This window comes from Delphinus delphis, chromosome 5 (genome assembly GCF_949987515.2).
Source record: "Delphinus delphis chromosome 5, mDelDel1.2, whole genome shotgun sequence".
Taxonomy (NCBI): Eukaryota; Metazoa; Chordata; class Mammalia; order Artiodactyla; family Delphinidae; genus Delphinus; species Delphinus delphis.
The window spans coordinates 135,533,473-135,553,437 of NC_082687.1; the positions used below are offsets into that span (position 1 = coordinate 135,533,473).

The 19,965-nt window shown below is 57.6% G+C and overlaps 1 protein-coding gene across 1 annotated transcript in view; it reads left to right on the plus strand.

Moving 5' to 3' along the window:
- SORCS2 (sortilin related VPS10 domain containing receptor 2) overlaps positions 1-19,965 on the plus strand; it is a 476,773-nt gene that overhangs the window by 422,291 nt on the left and 34,517 nt on the right. Inside the window, exons 10-12 of the mRNA XM_060011880.1 lie at positions 1,568-1,714; positions 6,802-6,904; positions 14,594-14,670. Of these exons, the coding sequence (XP_059867863.1) occupies positions 1,568-1,714; positions 6,802-6,904; positions 14,594-14,670 (327 nt within the window). The remainder of the gene's footprint in view (positions 1-1,567; positions 1,715-6,801; positions 6,905-14,593; positions 14,671-19,965) is intronic.

The window sequence follows — 19,965 nt, forward strand, 5'->3', positions numbered from 1 at the left end:
AGTGATGTCACCATGAGTGAGAGGAGGGGCTGCGGTCCTCCTGCCCCTGGGGCTGTCCCCCAGAAGGACCATCCCCTAGTCCTCGTCTGTGGAGGTGAGGGCCAGACCCCTGGTTTCCAGCCCAGAGAGAAGCATCCTAGCAGAAGACACAGGCAAAGGGGGATTGAGGTTATAGCAATCGGCAGATGGGAAGATTTTCCAGAATTCTCCATGGGGCCCACTGCAATCTCTAGGGTCCTCACATGTGGAAGGAAGGGCAGAAAAACACACAGAATCGTGGAAGAATGGCCAGGGAGATGCTGTACCGCTGGCTTTGAAGAAGCAGGAGGGGCCACAAACCAAGCACCCCAGCACCCCAGACACGGGGAAAGACAAGGACACGCGTCTCCCCCGGAGACTCCAGTTGCTTTCAGCCCGATGGGACCCGCGTTGGACTTCCGGCCTCCAGAGCTGTAGCGTGATCAACGTGTGTAGTTTAAGCCCCTCTGCCTGTTACCTGTTGTAGCGGCCACGGGAGGTTCATACACAGTTCACTGAGCGTCCGAACCTCTGGGATCCGCCCTGGCCTGCTCCCCACCTGTCAGACACTTGGCATTGAGGCTTAGGAAAGCACCAACCTCCTGGGGTCTGAGAATTTAATGAGACGGTACATTAACTCCCTCGCCCGCCACGTAGAAGGCACTTAACAACTGTATATTATGACTCTCACCCTAAGCATCCCACTTGGCCGTGGAACTTCAGGTGAATCCCACAACGCAGCCTCAGCTGCCTTGGCTTCCTGCTCTTTACAGAGCAGCAAAAGCTGCTTCGGGCTCACGGGGGCTCCGAGGAGCTCCGGCCGCACCAGCGGGCCTCGGTGACTGGGTCCAAGTCTTCCGTGCCCAAGGAACTTGCCGAAAAAGTTCATTTCTGTGGAACCAGGAGGTTGAACAATTGGGAATTGCTGATAGCTGACCCTTTCTTGTGCGCGAACTCAGTAACCGATGATGGGATGTGTGTGGTCACTGCCCTGGGCCCCTCAAGAAACCCTGAGAAAGGGGGCACAGGGAACTTCGAGCCCCATCCAGGGCAGGCTGGGGCCGGCACAGACTCTGTCCTCACAGTCTGGCATCTGCGTGTGGCATCTGCGTGTGGGGCTGAGCTGAGGCAGTCCCCGGATGAAAGCCCAGAGCGACTCCATGGGTCCAGGCCCTGTGGGTCCACTGGGAGGGAGGCGAGGGGCTAGGGCTCTGAATCAGGAGCTCCGGCTAAAGACAGCGTGACCGAAATGCACAGGCACCTCGGGGACCAGGGCTCTGCTTGCCGTCCGACAGCCAGGGTCTGGACCTGGGAGGACAGCTCAGTGTTGTGAAATGCACTCGGAATTTGGGGTCAGACAGTACCTGCTCCCAGTCAAAGCTCAGGCCAGCGTCTCTGGTCCCTTTTCCCCCGCAGACCCACTTGCCTCCAGGGTGTATAGCCAGCTTCAGCTCTGGGCTGTTCTTGGGGTGAAGTGAGGCCGTGCACACAGAGCTCTTAGCAAGGGGCTGGGCAGGCTTTTGCCATCCTTCCTGTACTTCTGTCCCAGGTCCGAGGGGTGAAAGGAGTCTTTCTGGCGAACCAAAAAGTCGACGGGAAGGTGGTGACGCTTATAACCTACAGCAAGGGCCGAGACTGGGATTACCTGAGGCCTCCCAGCACGGACATGAACGGGAAACCAACCAACTGCAAGCCTGTAAGTGCCCTGCTCACTGCATACACCTTCCCCGGGGTGGGCACTAGACGTTACCTCAGGACCCAGGGGTCAGAGATGCTGATGTCTGAGAAGGACCATCTGGGAGACATGAACCACCTATTTCTCTGGGTGTGGTGGAGAGGGCCACATGGAACTCCTTGCTTTACAGAAGAGTTAACTGGAAGTCAGAGAGGGGAGTGTATCAGTCAGCTCCTGCCACAACAGTGCTGTGTAACAAGCCGCCCCAAACAGCAATCACTCTTCTCGAGATCTGTGAGAGGCTGGGCTCGTTCATGCACCTGGGGGTTGGTCGATTTAGGAAGGGATCTAGTATCCTCCTTCTGGGACCAGCCCATGCACGTTCTCAGGCAACAGCAGAGGTGCAAGAGAGTGAGCAGAAACATTGCAAGAACACTGCAAGCCTGCTTGTGCATCTGTTAAGCCCTGTTGGCCAATGTCAAGGGCCAGGAAGTACACTCTGTGGAAGTGGGGGGGCTGGATAAGTGAGGGGGAGCCAGGACACAGCCCAAATGTCATGAGCCCTAAGCCAGTCCAGCTATTCCAAGGGTGCCTTTCTACATGAATAGGAGTATAGGCTGCCCCAGTGTCTTCACTGCCTTGGGGGTGGAGAGGGCTGGAATGCCCTTTTCTTCTTATTCAGTAAACTCCTACTGACACGTGAAAACCCTGTCTAGATGTCCCCTCCACTGAGAAGGCTTCACTGGGCACACTTACTTCTATTTCCCCCTGGCTTCAACCGGAAGGCCCTCACAGTCAAGGACCCCCATCCATTGCTGTGCCTCTGTAACTGAAAGGATAACAGTGCCTATTTCACAGGGATAGTCATTCAACAAACACGTAAGGGGACCTACTATGTGCAAGGCACTGTTCTGGGTGTTGGGAATATATCAGCACACTAAACAGCAAACAATCCCGCCCTCCTGGGATCTGCCTGGATCTCTGCAGGGCCCCTGAAGATGGTAGGCACCCTGCCTGGACAGCCACTGACCACCCGCCAGGGCCGGGGTGGAGCTCTGTGCTCTCCGGGCAGAGCCTCGGCCTGGGCAGTGTCAGTCCCTCGCGCCCTGACCTCACCGACCAGGGGCCTGCGCTCGGCCGCTACGCAGGCCCCCCTCCCGCTTATAACGGGATAATAACACCTGTCGACCACCGGGGAGAATTAATCACCTGCCCCTTGTAAAAGCCCTTCTGAGAAAAAAATTGCTGTGAAAGGGCTGATTTTTGTATCATCATCGACAAAGTTAAGCCATGTTAATCTGTCAGAGCAAGTTCTCGCTAAGAATAGATTCTTGTCTCCAATTATGCAGCTCAGCGAGGAGATAACCTTTCAAGATTTATGTCCCGGCCTTGAAATAATAAAAGTAGGGGTCAGCTGGTAAGTGCGTGGCTGCAGGCAGGCACGCAGAGAGCCCGACGAGCACAGTGGACAGAGGACAAGTATCGGGACAGCCAGCTGGGCACAAAAGCCAGAAATCGATCCCAGCCTTGGCTCCGAGGCCCAGCACGCCGTGTGCGCAGACCTGGCAGCCGCGGGTGGGGGCGTGCCGGCTGGGCCAGCGTGGCCCTTCTCCTGGGTTTCTTCTCTGTGTCCACTCAGCCACGCGGCCTCCAACTGCACAGGGCAAGCTACACTTGAGGGTTTATTTCTCATCAGAAATGTGATTCCTGCTTATTGCCAAATACTTGGAAAAAGCAGAAATGTACAGAAAGGGGTATAAGTTACACCTGTAACCGCGTCACCCAGAAGTAATGGTCCTCGGGCATTTTTCTGGTCCATCCTTCGGCTCACAGTCACGTTCAAAAGTCCTCTGTGGGATCCTGACACGTGTGTGATTTCTGAGTCTTCCATTTTTCTCTTAACTCTGGGTCGTGAAGGTTTTCCCGGGCCATTTGACCAGCTCTCTGGCTGGGGAGATTTCTTCCCAGTGACAGGGAATAGATGAGTGTGGATCAGACCTGTTTTAGGATGAGAAATGGCCCTTGGAAGACGGTTTTGCATCTGTTGACATCTGGGCTCAGAAGGAAAACCCATTCGTGTTGCTGCCCGTGGTAATGCTTCTCAGCCTCCGGGCTGAGCCGAGCAGTGGGGCGTCCGGCAGGGGCGGCTGGCGGTGTGGCCCTCCAGCCCTCCGGCAGGCTTTGCCACACGCCTCTTGAGTGCACCAGCCGGCCCCTGCATGTAGAGGGGCCGAGAAGGGGGAGCCTTGGGACGGTGTGGGCCTCCCAGCTCGGTCCACGTCACATCCACCCAAGCGCTGCAGGTACCCGGGCCACCCCACCAGGACGAGGCATTCAGCACCGACTCCCCGGGCGCCAGCCTGTCCTTGAGGTCTTCCCACCCTTGGCCTGGGTGTCCTCGGGGGACCCTGCCGTGTCTGACTGTACACCCCGAGAGCAGCCTGGCACACGATGCTTCCCATCCCGTCACGTGTGCAGGTGCCCAGCGCCCTGGGGGTCGGCCTCTCCAGCCCTGCCTGGCCTTCCAAGCCCTTTATCAGCTCAGCTCAGTGGGCTGGGCCTTGCGTCCGCTTGTCAGATGCCAGCAGAGCACCCGCTACAGCTCCAGGACCGGCTGGAAGGCATCTGTGTGGCCCTCCACGGCGCCAAAGGGGACTGCAGCTCTGTCTGTGGGCCACTGCCGACCGCAGGGAATCCACTTCTAGCTCCAACAGGCGACCGGCAGTCAGGACAGAGCAGCAGTGGGCTGGGGAGCGGGAGGGGCAGCCAGGTTCTATGAGCCACGGCCTCAGACTTCCTCTGTTCACTGCACGCAGAGACAGGGATATTGTGTGCACAGCGCATCAGGGAATGTGGAAAAGGCCGGTTGCGGCCTGGGGAGACCAGCCCAGAAGCTTGGCCACTCCAGGCCCCGCCTGGCCCCCCGGGACCTCTGGGGCACCAGAGCGGGGCCATGCCTGGGCCGGACCTTCTCAGCCCGGGAGCATGCCAGTGGGACACAGGAGGGCGGGCCACGTCCCTGCCGAGGGTCCTGTTCCTCCTGACGTAGAGCTTCCTTCTGCAGGTAGTAGGACTTGGCCCTGCTCAGAGAGGTCATGGGCGGCCCTCCCCCTGGACACGCCCTCCCCGTTACTGCCTGGTGGTTGGATGGGCGAGGGGGCCGAAGGGTGTCACCACAGGTATTAGGTCACCAACCTGCTTGTCAGCTGTAAGAGACCAAGAGAAATCCAGAAGGGGGGACAGCTTAACCTTCCACAGGGGGTCAAGTTTGTCCCGTTCAATCTAGGTGTTCCTGGATGGGGACTCTCCTCCGCGGTGATTCCGTGACCGGGCTCCCCCCGCCACGGGGCCCTGCCATCTTCAGCCTGGGGCTCCCGGCTGCCCCGGGGAGGGTCTCTAGCCCAACCAAGTCTGCTTCAGAAGGGGCCTCTTTCAGCTCATTTTGCCCCCTCTTATTTTGTTTGTTTTTGGTAGCTTGACTGAGGTACCAGTCACGTCCCATACAATTCACCCATTTAGGTGTGCAATTCAGTGGTTTCTAGTATCTTCGCGAGCTGTGCAACCAGCACCGTAGTCCATTTTGGACCATTTTCATCCCCTCAGAAGGAAACCCTGTACCCTCTCGTCACCACCCCCCATCTCCCATCCCACCCCCTGCCCTGAGCAACCACTCATCCACTTCCTGCCTCTATAGATTTCCCTGCACTAGACATTTCCTGTCAGTGGAGCCGTACAGCATGTGATGCAACAAATACATTTTTTTAAAACTCTGGTGCGGACAAATAGAGCCCATCGCCCACTGGATCGGGCCCTGGTGGCGTCTGACCCAGATCCACATCGAACGTACTGATCGGTTCCATTTTTAACTTCAGATAATCTGTGTAAAACATACTCAGTTCACGGACCAGAAGCAAGTGTGAAAGAAACATAAACTGTAGAGAAAAAACATCTCTCGGATGGATTTCGGTAGACAGTAGAATACAGCAATGACAGTGGAGCTCTGCAATGACCCGGGAGGTGTGGGCGACAGGCAGCCCCGGCTAATGGCTGGCAGGTCACTGCCCGGTGCCGTGTCCGGTGGCCTGGAGGGAGCTGTGCGGAGACCTTGGGCCTTGTCCCGTGCCCTTGTGGTCTGTTGTGGATGTGACAGAGGGATTGTGGCCTTGAGTCACCGAGGCCAGGGGAGAGGAGACTCGGGAAGGTCAGTCCAGAGGACACATCATTCTCAGCTCGTCTGTTCCCCCAGGATCCCCCAGCCCCAGCCAGGGGAGCTGGCTGTGGCCTCTGCCATCTCAACAGAGGGTGGGGCTGCAGGCAGCTGGGGTGGAGACAGATGAGGGGTGTGGCAGCACCGGGCAGGAAACAGCTGGTGCTTCCTCGTTCTGGGGGCTGCTGGCCCAGTTTGCCTGGAAGTACCAGACCGGCCACGGGGCTCAGAGCATGGACTTTGGAACCAGGCAGCCTCAGCTGTGGTCCCAGCCCCACCACTGCCCTGGCAAGTTGCTGGTAAAGTACTGGTGCCGGCCCAGAGGCAGCGGAACAGCAACGTGAGTTGCCGTTGGATGTCTTATTACAACCAGTGTCTCTGCCCCTCCAGCCAGGGCACCAGCCGGGGCTGCGTCAGGGTTGCACTGATGCTCGTGAGTAAACTGGGCTCTAGCGTGCCTACCTTACCCCCTGACTCTCCCATAGGGCGCAGGGCTTACGGGGTGTCCCGCAGCTGTCGCCCGATGCCCAGGCTACCGTGGTCACCTAAGAGGCCCCCAGTAAATGTTCTGGGCGGATGAATGAATGAATGAATGAACGTGGGCATGGACCGTGCAGTCTCCCTCCCGGAGTCCCGTTCTGCAGCCCAGCTCCGCACTCAGGAGCCACGTTGGGGAGCCCACCCTCCAGCACCCAGGCTGGGAGAACCCTCCACTGGAGAAGCCCACCTGGCCGCCAGCCTCCAAGCCTCCTTCTGCCCTCCCCCGACCCCTCTGAAGCACTCCTGACCCTACCTTCACGGCCAAAAAGCCACAGGGGTGGATTCAGCCTCGGCCTTACCTTTTCTCAGGTCACTTCTCCCTCCCAAGTGCTGACCGTGGCTCCCTCTCTCCCCTCCGCAGCCGGACTGCCACCTGCACCTGCATCTGCGCTGGGCCGACAACCCCTACGTGTCAGGCACTGTGCACACCAAGGACACCGCCCCCGGCCTCATCATGGGCGCAGGTAAGAGGTTGCCATTACTGTCAGGAGCCATCACTGCCTGCAGGACGCTCCAGTTTCAAGGGTAGAACTTGATGGTCACGGGCCTGGGGCCATGGTGTATCCACTGGGGGCAGTGCCACAGTACCTCCAGGAAGCCAGCTCACCTGGCACATCACCCTGAGGGGTGACTGCATAGCCCAGAGTGGGCACTTGTTATGCGTTGACTAATGAAAGGTGGATGGATGATGGATGGAAGGATGGATGGATGGATGGAAGGAAGGATGGTTGGATGGAAGGATGGATGGATGGATGGAAGGAAGGAAGGATGGATGGATGGAAGGATGGATGGATGGAAGGATGGATGGATGGATGGATGGAAGGATGGATGGAAGGATGGAAGGATGGATGGATGGAAGGATGGATGGATGGATGGATGGATGGATGGATGGAAGGATGGTTGGATGGAAGGATGGATGGATGGATGGAAGGATGGAAGGATGGATGGATAGATGGAAGGATGGATGGATGGATGGAAGGATGGATGGAAGGATGGATGGATGGAAGGATGGATGGATGGATGGAAGGATGGATGGATGGATGGAAGGATGGATGGATGGAAGGATGGATGGATGGATGGAAGGATGGATGGATGGATGGATGGATGGATGGATGGATGGAAGGATGGTTGGATGGAAGGATGGATGGATGGAAGGAAGGATGGATGGATGGAAGGAAGGATGGATGGATGGATGGAAGGATGGATGGATGGATGGGTAGATGGATGGGTGGGAGGATGGGTGGGAGGAGAATTGGATGGTTGAAAGGATGGATAGTCAGATGGCCCAATGGAAGAATGGATAACAAAATGGCTAATGAATACATAGAAGGATGGATGGGTGGGTGGATGGATAGATGGACAGGAGGACAGTTTGCATCATGATTGACTTTTATTGGTCCCTAAAGAAGGTTCTAGTTTAGTGGGGGAGAGAGAGACACATATACAACTAACATAAGGGGGAAAAAAAGAAGTATACATTGTGATTGTGTCTGTCTACTCCATTAAACTAGAACCTTCTTCAGGTATCACTAAATGTATGCTGATCTAAGAAAACTCTAAAATAAGGTTTATGTGAGTTAGAAGAATCATTCCAAATAAAATCACATGTTTTACAAGTCCATTGCCAGGTAGCGGCTGGCGTCTGGTTTTCCTTTTACCCATCAGCGTGGGGATAGCCTCACCAGCTCTCAGCAGCTAAGGCCGGGGAAGTGTCCCTGATGCCATGGAGACAAAGGCGGGGAGGACAGGACTGTGTGCGTCGTATCCACAGTCGCTATGGTGGCCCTTTCTCCCCGGCCAGGCCCTGAACTCTTCTAATCACCATGACAACCCTGAGAGGTCAGTACCCCTACTTTATGGAGCCCAAGGAGAGGGAAGACTTGCCCACAACTTGCAAGGTGCCAACAGGAAGCTTGAGACCCACCCCAGGCTCCTCAGGGAAGGGCAGCCCCAGCCCCAGGAGGGGCTGCTGTGCCCCTTGAACCTGCAGTAAGCAAGGCTCTGGGGCGGGCCCATCAGGCCCGCCACTCATCTGGGCTGTGGAACGGCCAGGCTGAGGCTCTGCACAGCCAGGGTGCAGGTGGGGCGAGTGGCAGTCGGAGAGACAGTGTCTCTGCCCATCGCACGGGGGGACCACCAAGGCCTGGGCCGGGGCTCACAGCTTCCTGAATCAGGGGCTCCCTCCCTCTGTCTACTCCAGCACCATCTGCGACCCGGAGGATTTGCACCCCAGACCCTGAGCTGGATGACGCATCCGCCCCTTCAGCAGACGTATCCCAGCACTGAGGCCCGGGCCTGGCTGTGTGTGAGAGAGTGAATGAATGAATGAATGAATGAGTGAATGAATAAATGAGTGGCCGTGCTGAGATGGCAGGAATGGCCTTCCAGGCAGAGGCGGGAACGTGTTTTTCAGAACGACCGAATCAGAGCCCATGAAGGGGCTGGGAGGTGAGATCCCCTGTCTGCTCTGTGAGTCTCTGATGGCGGGAGACCTTGGCTATCCGAGGGGCGTCTCCCGTTATCCTGGAGAGGGTGGCTTTCCAGTAGGGGAGCGAGCGACACAACCAGACAGAGAGGACTGCAAGTAAAGCCTTTCATCTTCTGAGTGTCCTTCTGTTCATCTGCGGCCCCGGGGGTCTTCATCAATGACTGCGATTGGGGCGGGGTCTGCCCGCTTCAATGACAGACGTGCGTCAATCAGTGAAAAATCACACATCAGCCTCCATTTCAGTGCAGCTCATGGGGCTCCAGGTCCCATGCAGGGACGGGCTGGGTCGCCCATGTCGGGCACCCCCTGTCTTGTGGACTCTGATCCCTGGACCTGAAGGCGATGGTGTGTTTTTTTTTTTAACATCTTTATTGGAGTATAATTGCTTTACAATGGTGTGTTAGTTTCTACTTTATAACAAAGTGAATCAGCTGTACATATACATATATCCCCTCCCTCTTGCGTCTCCCTCCCACTCTCCCTATCCTACCTGGCATGGACATATATACACTACCAAATGTAAAATAGATAGCTGGTGGGAAGCGGCCACATAGCACAGGGAGATGAGCTCAATGGTGTATTTAAAATGCATGTTCGTGATGGGTTGAAACCCCAAATTCTTGACCAAAGTACAAAAGGCGGAATTTCAAATGTTTCCACCGCTCAACGGCCTTGAAAGCTCTGGACGACCATTCCAGCCCCCCAGGGATGCTGTGAGGATCTGCAGGAGGTTCACTTCATTGTATGCCAGTCACACGGAGAGCGGGGAGCGGAGGGGGTGACCTGGCAGCCTCCCTCCCTCTCACTGTCCGCCCAGGGGCAGGATGCTACATTTATATTTCATTCTGCTGCTTTTTCATCCCACCCTGGCTCTCCTGAGACGGATCCATCCGTGCAGTGTGGGCCAACTGAGGTGTAAACGTTTTACATCCTCCGCTCCCGCCCTGAGCGTCTGCTGGGAACAGAGGGGAAGGTGGAATGAGCTGGGCTCCCTCGGTCACCGCTGCGGCCGCCGAGCGGGGACCAGTTTCCCACTGGCGGTCCCCACAGCGGGCTGGACGACGTGGCAGGAGCAGTGGGGCCACGTGACGGCCTGTGCCTGGCTCAGCTTCCCGAGGCAGCCATGGGCGATGGCCGCCTGTTTCCAGGGAGTCTCTCTCCTGATCTCCCCGCCATCCATCCCTCATTCCGCCCTGAGGCAGGCAGGTGGGAGTTACGAGCCCCAGGTTCTGCCACCTCCAGCTGCGGGGCCTTGGGCATTTACTGGACCCTCTGAGCCTCAGCTTCCTCACCTGCAAAACAGAGGATGAAACTCCATCGTAAGGCTGATCTGGGGATCAGGTAGAACGCATCCACACCAGGTGTGTTCTACAGGTGGCCCTGTCGTTTGAACAGTGTCTGGACATCACTGTCCTTCTACTGGGGACCTGCCCTCCGGTTCAGTGGACAGAGGCCAGACCCACAGATGGAGGTGGAAAATGGAGCCATGAATCCAATGAGAAAGGGAAAAGGATGGTTCAAGAAGCAAAGACCAGGGGCTTCCCTGGTGGCGCAGTGGTTGGGAGTCCGCCTGCCGATGCAGGGGACACGGGTTCGTGCCCCTGTCCGGGAAGATCCCACATGCCGCGGAGCGGCTGGGCCCGTGAGCCATGGCCGCTGAGCCTGCGCGTCCGGAGCCTGTGCTCCGCAACAGGAGAGGCCACAGCACTGAGCGGCCCGCATACCGAAAAAAAAAAAAAAGACCGGAACTCGAGCTTCTAACTGCCAGGGTCTAGAGACAGCCATAGTGAACCCAGAAATAAACCCAGTGGGCCGAGAGTGCCGGCTGGAATGTTCTTCCTGACTGGGCGTGTCAAGGGGATGCGTCCTGCAGAGGTAGCAAATCACAGACGGATGGCTGAGACAGAGGGCGCCGGGCCCGATTCTGACTTGGGCCTTTCCAAGCTCTTGCCCTGGGGCTCTACATCTCCCTGAGCCTCCGTTTCTTCATCTGTGAAATGAGGGTAATAATCTCGGACTTGGGGGCACTGAAAGGTCTGATGCAGGTGGAAGGCCCTCCCTGCCCCACTGCCCTGCGCCCGTCCTGGGCCACCGCGCAGCACACGCTGCTTCCGGCTCCTCGTCTGGACGTGAACCCTCAGGACCACACAGAGCACAGGCTGCAAACGCTTCCCGGACCCCGGCTCTGACAGTCATGTGACTGAAAAAACCTTGAGGGGCCTGGACGGGATGCTCGGAGCACCCCCGCCCGCTCTGTGCCTGGAAGACCCCCGGGGCTCCCGGGCGGAGCCCAGCCTGCCGGCCCTCCTGCAGAGTCCCTTCCTCTGTGACTCAGCCAGTCGGGGACCCGTCAATCCCATCAATCAACCTCATCGATCCCAGATGAGAGGCCGAGGGCCGGGAGGAGGTCAAGAGCCGACCCGAGGCCCATCAGCCAGGCGGGGTCACCCGGGGCCTAGAAGCCGGGGACTTGGCAGCACCCGGAGGACCAGAGGGGCGGTCCCCTTACTCCTGCTCCAGCTGCCGCAGGGCTTGCTCCGCCACGTTGGGGGCCACGGTGAGGGGTCCTGGGGTGGGTCTTGTGCTGTCGCTTTGCCCTGTTCTGGCCCTGAGGCCTGAGCCACTCCGCAACCTGAAGACCGAGGAAGCAAGGAGAGGAAATGCAGTAAGTGAGCGCTTACTGTATACCAGGCCCTGAGAGCACAGAAGCGGGGTGGAGGGGTCGGGTTGTTGGGGGAGGAGGTCCAAGGAGACCCCAGAACAGCCCGGAGGGGACGTAGAGGGAGGCCTTTCTTAGTCGCATCCCCAGGCCTCAGTTTCCCCTCCGTAAAGTGAGGGCACCAGCTCCCGTGTTCCTGCAGAGCCTCCCACTCTGGTGGCCTGTGGATGCGTTCTGTGAATTTCCCCTTAATTTCCCCCAGTGGCTGTTAGGTGACCGGCAGCCTGACAGCCTTGGTAGACGGAACAAGGAAAACAGATTGCGTCACTCAAAAGACAGACATCGCACCCCTGAAATCATGGACTATAAATTTGCCTGGGAAGTAGAGCTGACGCCATATCCTTTGCCGCACGGCTTCTGTATTTGACGCGCGGGTCCTGGCGTCCCTGCTGGCATCTGGAAGGATGGGGAGATAAAGGGCTCGCCTTCCTTCCTCTGCCCACGCCCAGCTGTTGCGTTCATTCACTCATCTCCCTCTTTTCATTCAGCAGCCTTTCCTCAGCACCTTTAGGTGGCCAGGCGGGTAGAAGGGAACCCAGCTCAGTACCTGGCCCTCTGCCCCACCTCCCCTGACTGACCTCCCCTCCCACCTCCGTGCCGTCGCCAAGGCCGGTCCCTCTGCCTGGCACACCTGCCCCTTTCCCTTGGCCGGTGGCATTTGTCTTTTGAGGCACAGAGCAGAGGTCACTTCCTGCGGGAATCTCTCCTTGATTCCCCTCCTGCACGGGTCCGTTAGCTTTCTCTTCTCTGCTTTCACAGTTCCCTGGGCTCGCAGGCATCCTGGCTCTGTGCACGGTTGCAGGGCATCCTTCTTCCCCGGCTAGGTTGAGAGCTCCCTGGGAGCAGGCACATGGTTACTCAGCTTGGATTCCTCACAGCTCAGCACGAGGCTGGGCAGAGAGCAGCCACTCAGCAAATGCTGATGAATGTGCAGCAGTGGGTGAGTGGGTGGAATTGATGAAAAAGAGATAGATGTGTGGATGGAGGGGTGGCGGATGGACCGATGGATGGATGATAAATTAATGAAGGATGGATGGAGGGATGGCGGATGGACCGATAGATGGACGATAAATTAATGAAGGATGGATGGAGGGATGGCGGATGGACCGATGGATGGACGATAAATTAATGAAGGATGGATGGAGGGATGGCGGATGGACCGATGGATGGACGATAAATTAATGAAGGATGGATGGAGGGATGGCGGATGGACCGATGGATGGATGATAAATTAATGAAGGATGGATGGAGGGATGGCGGATGGATGGATGGATGGACGATAAATTAATGAAGGGTGGATGGAGGGATGGCGGATGGACCGATGGATGGACAGTAAATTAATGAAGGGTGGATGGAGGGATGGCGGATGGATGGATGGATGATAAATTAATGAAGGATGGATGGAGGGATGGTGGATGGACCGATGGATGGACGATAAATTAATGAAGGGTGGATGGAGGGATGGCGGATGGACTGATGGATGGACGATAAATTAATGAAGGGTGGATGGAGGGATGGCGGATGGACCGATGGATGGACAGTAAATTAATGAAGGGTGGATGGAGGGATGGCGGATGGATGGATGGATGATAAATTAATGAAGGATGGATGGAGGGATGGTGGATGGACCGATGGATGGACGATAAATTAATGAAGGATGGATGGATGGACGGATGGATGGATGGATGGATGGAAGATTTGGGGGTTGGTTGGACCTCAAAAAAAGGGCAGGTACGCAATCCCTCTGCCACTCTCCTTGGACTCACTTTGCCTCATCTATTTGAGGATAATCCGTCTCCTCTGGGATTTTCCAGTGACGTCTAAACCTGGCTCTGGAAGAGAGACTCCTGACAGCACCACATGAATAAGTCTCCAAAGTGCAAGTGGTGCACACGTTGCCCAGGTCAGGGGCTCCAGGAGAGAGTCCAGAATGGCTTCAGTGTTCTCATAACAGGTCCCCTTCATCCCGGAAGCTCAGGCCCCTGGTCCCTGCCACCATCATGTGGTCACAGCGGAAGCCTGCCCAGTCTGACCCATCAGAAAATCCCATTGTCCAAGGCCCTTCCCAGGAGGCCGTTTAGGGGCATCCAGCCCATCTCAGAGGCCACCGAGACTGTCCCGCAGCTGCGTCTTCTAGGTGGCCATCTGCAGGGGTCCGCTTAGGCTCGGTTTCCTATCTGTCAGCTGGAATCACCTTGGATGCTAAGTGGGGATTCTTCCCCCTCCGGCAGCAGCCCCAGGATTAAGTGCCAACCCCTCAGAGTGGCCTTCAAGGCTGGTGACCCACCTGCCAGGCTGGTATGGGTGAGCCAGGACCCAGGAGGATCCTCCTGGCTGCACAGCTGGCTGGGTGCCCACCTCACCATCCTCCCAAACCTCCCCTCAACAGATATTTAATGAGCCCCTACTTTGTGCTGACGCTGCCTCCCACCTGGACTGCCCCAGACTGCCCTGGACCTGCCTCTGGCCTCCCCCGCACCCGGCCCCCAGGGCGCCTCCAGACGCAGGCCCAGCCACGTCTTGCTGCAGTTCCCGTCAGGGGCTGCTGTGTCCCCACACTGCCCACCTGGCCAGCATCCTCTCTAGCCTCCCCCCGACCCCCACTCCGTGCTTTTTCTTCCTGAATCACACTCGTCACCGTGGGTCCCCCTGAAGCCCCCAAGCTCTGCCTGCACCTGGGCTCAGCTGGAGCTGCCTGAGGCTGGATTTCTCTGGGCAAAGTTAATCTTTTATTGCTCAGACTAGGACCCGTAGTGGTGACAGCAGGCCCGTCACTATACGAGGAGGGCAGAGAGGGGCATCCGCCGGTGGCTTTGGTGCTGGGAGGTGTAGACCCAGAGCACATAAGGCACCAACCTTGTGTGGGGACCTGGCTGCACTCGGACCTTGGTAAGGGGGAGAGCGGCCGGTCCTAAGAGCAACCCTGCCACTTTGCTTCCGGACCAGGTAACCTGGGCTCCCAGCTTGTGGAATATAAAGAAGAAATGTACATCACCTCAGACTGTGGGCACACCTGGAGGCAGGTAAGGTGGCAGGGAGGGGCCCGGAGCCCACCATGCTCACTCCGCCGAGGCTCCTGGGAGAGTCTGTTCTCTCACCCCTCCCTCCCAGAGGAGTTCCGAGGAACGCTTCTTCATCTTCCCCGGCCAGAGGGGCTGCACACGGCTCCCTTTAGCAGGTGTTACATCACCAGCTGTGAAAAGAGAGCCCAGGCCAGGCTGCCCACACCGCTGCTGTTCTTTCAGCAGCCACTGCTGGAGAATTCCAGACCTGACGCATCTTCCCATGGTCAGACAGGTTACCGTGAACATCGAAGCGATGGGGATCAGTGCCAGGGACGGACTGGGGGTGCTTTCCGGCAGGAAGCCCCACGGGGACTCAGAAGGTTGGCTGAGCCCAAAGGCCAGGAAGTGGGGGCCCCGAGGACACCCCCCGGGTTCCTGGCAGGGGCAGCTGCTGAGTGGATGGCACAGACTTGGGAGAGAAAGTGGGGAGGAGCAGGTTTTGGGGGGCCACGGCGAGTCTGGGTTGGGCCTCCTGGGACACATCCATGAGATGATGATTTGACGCTCAGTGTAGCCCGAGAAAAGGAAAAGCAGGAAAGGGAGAAGAAACAGGAGAAAGCAGTTATGCAGGGAACGGCCCCCAGCACTGGGGGTCGCACTGTGAGGACCCCTCCCTGCTGCGCCCACATGCGGCTCAAATTCTCAGACTGGAGGGCGGGATGCTGCCGGCCAGTGGGCGTCACGCAGAGCAGGTCGGGTGGGGAGCAAAGGCTGACGGTCCGGCGCCCTGTGCAGTCAGGTAGCCCAGGAGCCAAACCCACGCGCTCCGCCCCAGGAGAGGCCCCGTTGCCCTCTACCCTTGCTATTTCTTTCCAGCAAAAAAAAAGGCCTCATCTGGTCTGCCAGCTTCAGTGACAGTTTCTACTTTAACTGCTTAAGAAAATGCACTAAATTTTTGTGTGCATCTCCTCTTTCGGTGGATGTAAGAAGCTCTGTTTTCAGGTCAATTTTTTGCACCCCTGAGTATCCCACTTAGAGCCCCCTGCCCAGGTACCACACTGGACAACTATGTTAACCCCCAAAGTGTGAAGCTCACCTGTACCCTGGGTTTAAAGCCCTGGCGTTTTTTAATAATATGCAAGGAACAAGGAATTTTGAAAAGGGCAAAAGAGATCTATTGTGTTATAATAGTCCTATTTCACTAAAATTAGTGAAACATGTCTAAACTTTCTTAAAGGTCACCACCTGTCCACTGATTAGAGAAACCGCCCCCCTGCTCCTGGCTTGTTAGACTTTACAGACCAGGTGAAACAGAAGAGAAAGGTATTCACGGTGGCCACTTTTGTCAAGCAATTTGCTTAGGCTTCAAACTTGGGAACTTGTCAGAATTAAATGGGAGAATGTCTGTTCAAGACTGAGCTGAGGTACCCATTTCTTCCCCAGTGATGGGGGAGGGGTGGGGGAATGGGGGGGCTCGGGTGCTTGGCAGGGGAGAGGGGGGTGCCCGTGTGTGCGTGTGCGTGTCAGGGGGAGGGCGATTACCGGTGGGGGGCAGTAGGCAGAGGCCAGGGTGGGACAAAGGCACGAAGGCCAGACGACCAGGTGAGCTCAGGCCGGTTTGTCAAGGATGCGATGAGCTGTCTCTACAGGAAAACTCTTAGAATGTGAATTACAAATAACACTGTGCGTGATGCCTAAGGGACGTATCATTTTATTTTATTTTATTTATTTTTTGGGGGGAGGATGTATCATTTTAAAAACATGACTTCCCTGGAATGATCAAAACATAGAACACATTTAAGGAGCCCCCTCAGAACTCAGGGTGTGGGAGAGAAAGGATTGGGGGACCCCTGCCTAGGCGATGGTCAAGGCACAGAAAACCATAGCAAAGGATGTGCAAAGACCCTGTGGTCCAGTGGTGGGTGTTGGAGCCCCCTTGTTCCTGAGTCCCAAGCTAACGAGAGTGGAGTTGCCCATGGGGGTCCCCTGGGATGGCTGGGAGGCACCCCATCTCCTCAGTGGATGGACAGGACAAACGCCCCCCTGCCTGTCCTTGCGGGAGGAGGGTGCAAAGCATGTGGGGTCTGAGCACAAGTGAGGGTTGTGCCCACGTTCGGGGCCGCGCCCCGGAGCTAAATCCTGCTTGGGAGCAATCCCAGGACCCACTTCTGGCTTACCGTTCATTCGTACCACCCCTGCAGATCTCCCCAGGAAGGGAAGCGGGTTAGGCCCCCGGTGGAGTGGGGAGGAGGGCTCCCACCGGGCGGGTGGGCAGAGGCCTCTGCAAGTTCAAAGGCAGAGACGGATGTGCTTGCGGCATGCCATGGGCCTCTAGGACCACGTCGCGGGACCCAGCGTGGTTTCCACCACCCTGCCCGGCAGCCCGGAGGTCCCAGGAGGGATTCTAGCTTCTCCTTGAATAATCCCCGGGACAGAGAGCTCACTGTTTCCTGGAGGAGAAGACTGTCTCCTTGCTTCACCTCCCCCGCCCCCCTCAGCGTCCCTCCCCCAGGAAGCTTCTAAAAGGGGAATCTGTTCCCCTCACTCCCCAAGTAAACCTCGGTGTCCCCCACCATCTACGGGAGGGAAGACCATCGGCTGACCCACGCCAGCCCACCCACGGGCCGCTCCATCTGCCCGCAGTTCCAGCCCCAGCAAACAGCTCGTGCCCCCCCCCCCCCACTTGGCCACACTGCTGTCTGTAACCTCCTCTGCACACACTGTTTCCCCGCCCGTAATGCCCTTGCCCCGCCCAATGCGCTGTGACACCCCCGCCCCCACCCCCGGGGTGCCCACCGGCTCAGGTCTCGAGTTGAACTGGAGCACATCATTCACCCCCAGAACACGGGCTGGGAGCCCTGTACTGTGGCAGAACCTGGGCTGGGCAGAGAGGGTGGGTTCGATGGGCTGCTTGTTGGTATCCGAGTGGGCGAGTCACTGGGTGGAGGTGGTCTGTCTCCTTGCGGGGGGCGGGCGGGGGGCAGGTGTTTCCCTGGGCTATGAATTTCTGGGGCGTTAAGCTTTCATTTCTACCTCTGGATCCCAGGACCCAGACAGAGGACATGAAACACTGGGTGTGTCTGACGGGTGGAGAGACGGGGAGGGGAATTGTGCAAAGTTCTTCCCCACGGTACCTAAATCCACACGACGTCACCTCCCTCATCCAGGAGGTGCTATCTGAGTTAACGTAGCCGCAGGCAGCACCCTTATCCAGAGTGCCACCCAGAGCACCTGCCAGAGCTTAGGACACCCAGGCCCGGGGACTCCTCTGACCCCGGCAGGCGCGGCCATGGAATCTGCGGGGAGGGAGATGCAGGGGTGGATCCGGGAGGCCCCAAGCTAGTGCTCTGGGCCCTCACCCCACCCTGAGACCTCGTCACTCGCAGGTCACAGATCCTCCTCCAGCTGAAAATGTCCTGCTCGTGGCGACAGCAGCTCCTGGTGGATGCGGCCCGCGGTCCATCAGAGACCTGGGGTCTCTACCCTAGCGCTGCCAGTTGCTAGCTATGTGGCCGCAGGCAAGTCGCTGTGTGTCTCTGAGCCTCTGGTCTCTCTTTGGAAAATGGGGAGGTGACCTCTGAGCGTGGTTGCTATTAAACAAGGCTCTGTACGCACAGCAGAGGCCCCCGTGCCAGTCACCCAGTTCTCCCCTCCCCCGCATCAGACATGTTAAGGGCACAGTTCGCAGGTATCCAGGTCTCTTCCACCATTCTTCGTAAGGGACCTCTCCTCTTTAGTCAAGCCAGAAGGGTTTCCTAGAGAATTCCTGTGACCAGCGGGAAAGCCAGCAAGATGATGAGAAGGTGGAAATATCTGGGGAAGAGCTTTGCAGGCAGGGCACAGCATGTGCAAAGGGCCTGAGACGTGTTCAGGGAAAGGAGGCCAGGGTGACTGGTATACGGGAGGTGGGAGAGCGTGGGCAGGGGCCTCTCATACAGAGCCCCAATGACCAGGAGAGGGTGTGGATGTGATTCTAAGGGCCATGGGGGCCATTGGAAGGTTCTGGTGGGGTTAGGGGGTGTGGGGGTAATGGGATGTCAGGGCTGAGGGCTTGGCCTGGAGGCACCATCAGCTCTGCTGAAGTTCCCATTCCTAAGAGGTGAGGCCTCTGCTTGGGGTCCTCCCCGAGTGCCTCCCGCTGGCTCTGGAAAAACAGACATTCAAACAAAGGAAGACTCGAGATAGAAGATCAGGGGGAAGATGCTAGTTAATAGTTGTGTGGGTGTGTGTGGGTTTTTTTTAATGATTTCCCCGCTCCTGGTCGCTCATTGCTCTAGAACAGGGTCCCCGGGGTGTGGGAGCTTTCGGGGCTCTTTCTGCCGGGGCAAATGCGGATGCAGCCCTGGGTCTACATCTGCTTGGAGATGCACTTATTCCGGCCTCGCTCGGCACCAAGCCCTGCAGCAGCTGCCTCCCTGGCCCAGGAGGGGCCCCAGAGCCACAGACACGAAGGCCTAGCCAGGCCCCTGTGCGGAGCGGCTGACAGCCGTGAGCGCGCAGGCCCCGGCAAGGGGCTGTGGGTGTGGGGTCCTGGCTCCATCCCGTCTCCCCCTGAGTTTCCCTGCACCCCTGCTACAGAACCCACAGGCCCTGAGACGGTCAGACAGGGTGGGAGGTGAATGGGGCCCTGGCCCGCTGCAGGTGGTCGTGATGGGGCCACGTCCTGTAGATGAGGTTCAGGGTGGCAGGGAACGTGGCAGAGGACACTGGTGCCCTTCTCTGTGTGGAGTCAAGACCCAGGCTGGCCGTCTAGGTGTCTGTGTTCATGGAAGATCTAGAGGGGGACGCCCGGTGTCCTGGCAGGACTAAAGAGACATACCCGGCTCTGCCACCCACCGGCTCTGAGGCCTTGGCTCGGCCCCCACAGCTCCAAGCGTCAGCTTGCTCATCTGTAAAATGGGACCCCATCCCAGGGCTGTTTGCAGACAAGCGAGGCCACCAGAGGTATTTCCTCCCGCAAGAGCCCTGTCCAGGCCACTCGACCTTGTGTCCCCTGAGGACTTGGTGGAGGTGCACTCATTCACTCATTCATTCATTCATCCCCCACACACTCCCTGAGCACAGGCACCCCCAGCTGTGAGCTGAGGCATGTGCCGGGCCACAGAAAGGATTCAGAGGCAGGACCGGCCTTTGAGGAGCTCCCTGGCTGGAGGAAACAATGACAAATTAGTGCAGTAAGTGCTGGGGCAGGGGGCCCAGAGATGCTCCCCACCCAACCTGGCATCTGGGAGGGCTTCCTGAAGGAGGTGGCACATGGACTATCTTAAGGTCAAATAGAGGTTTGCTTTTACTGGTGATGATTATCCTAAATGC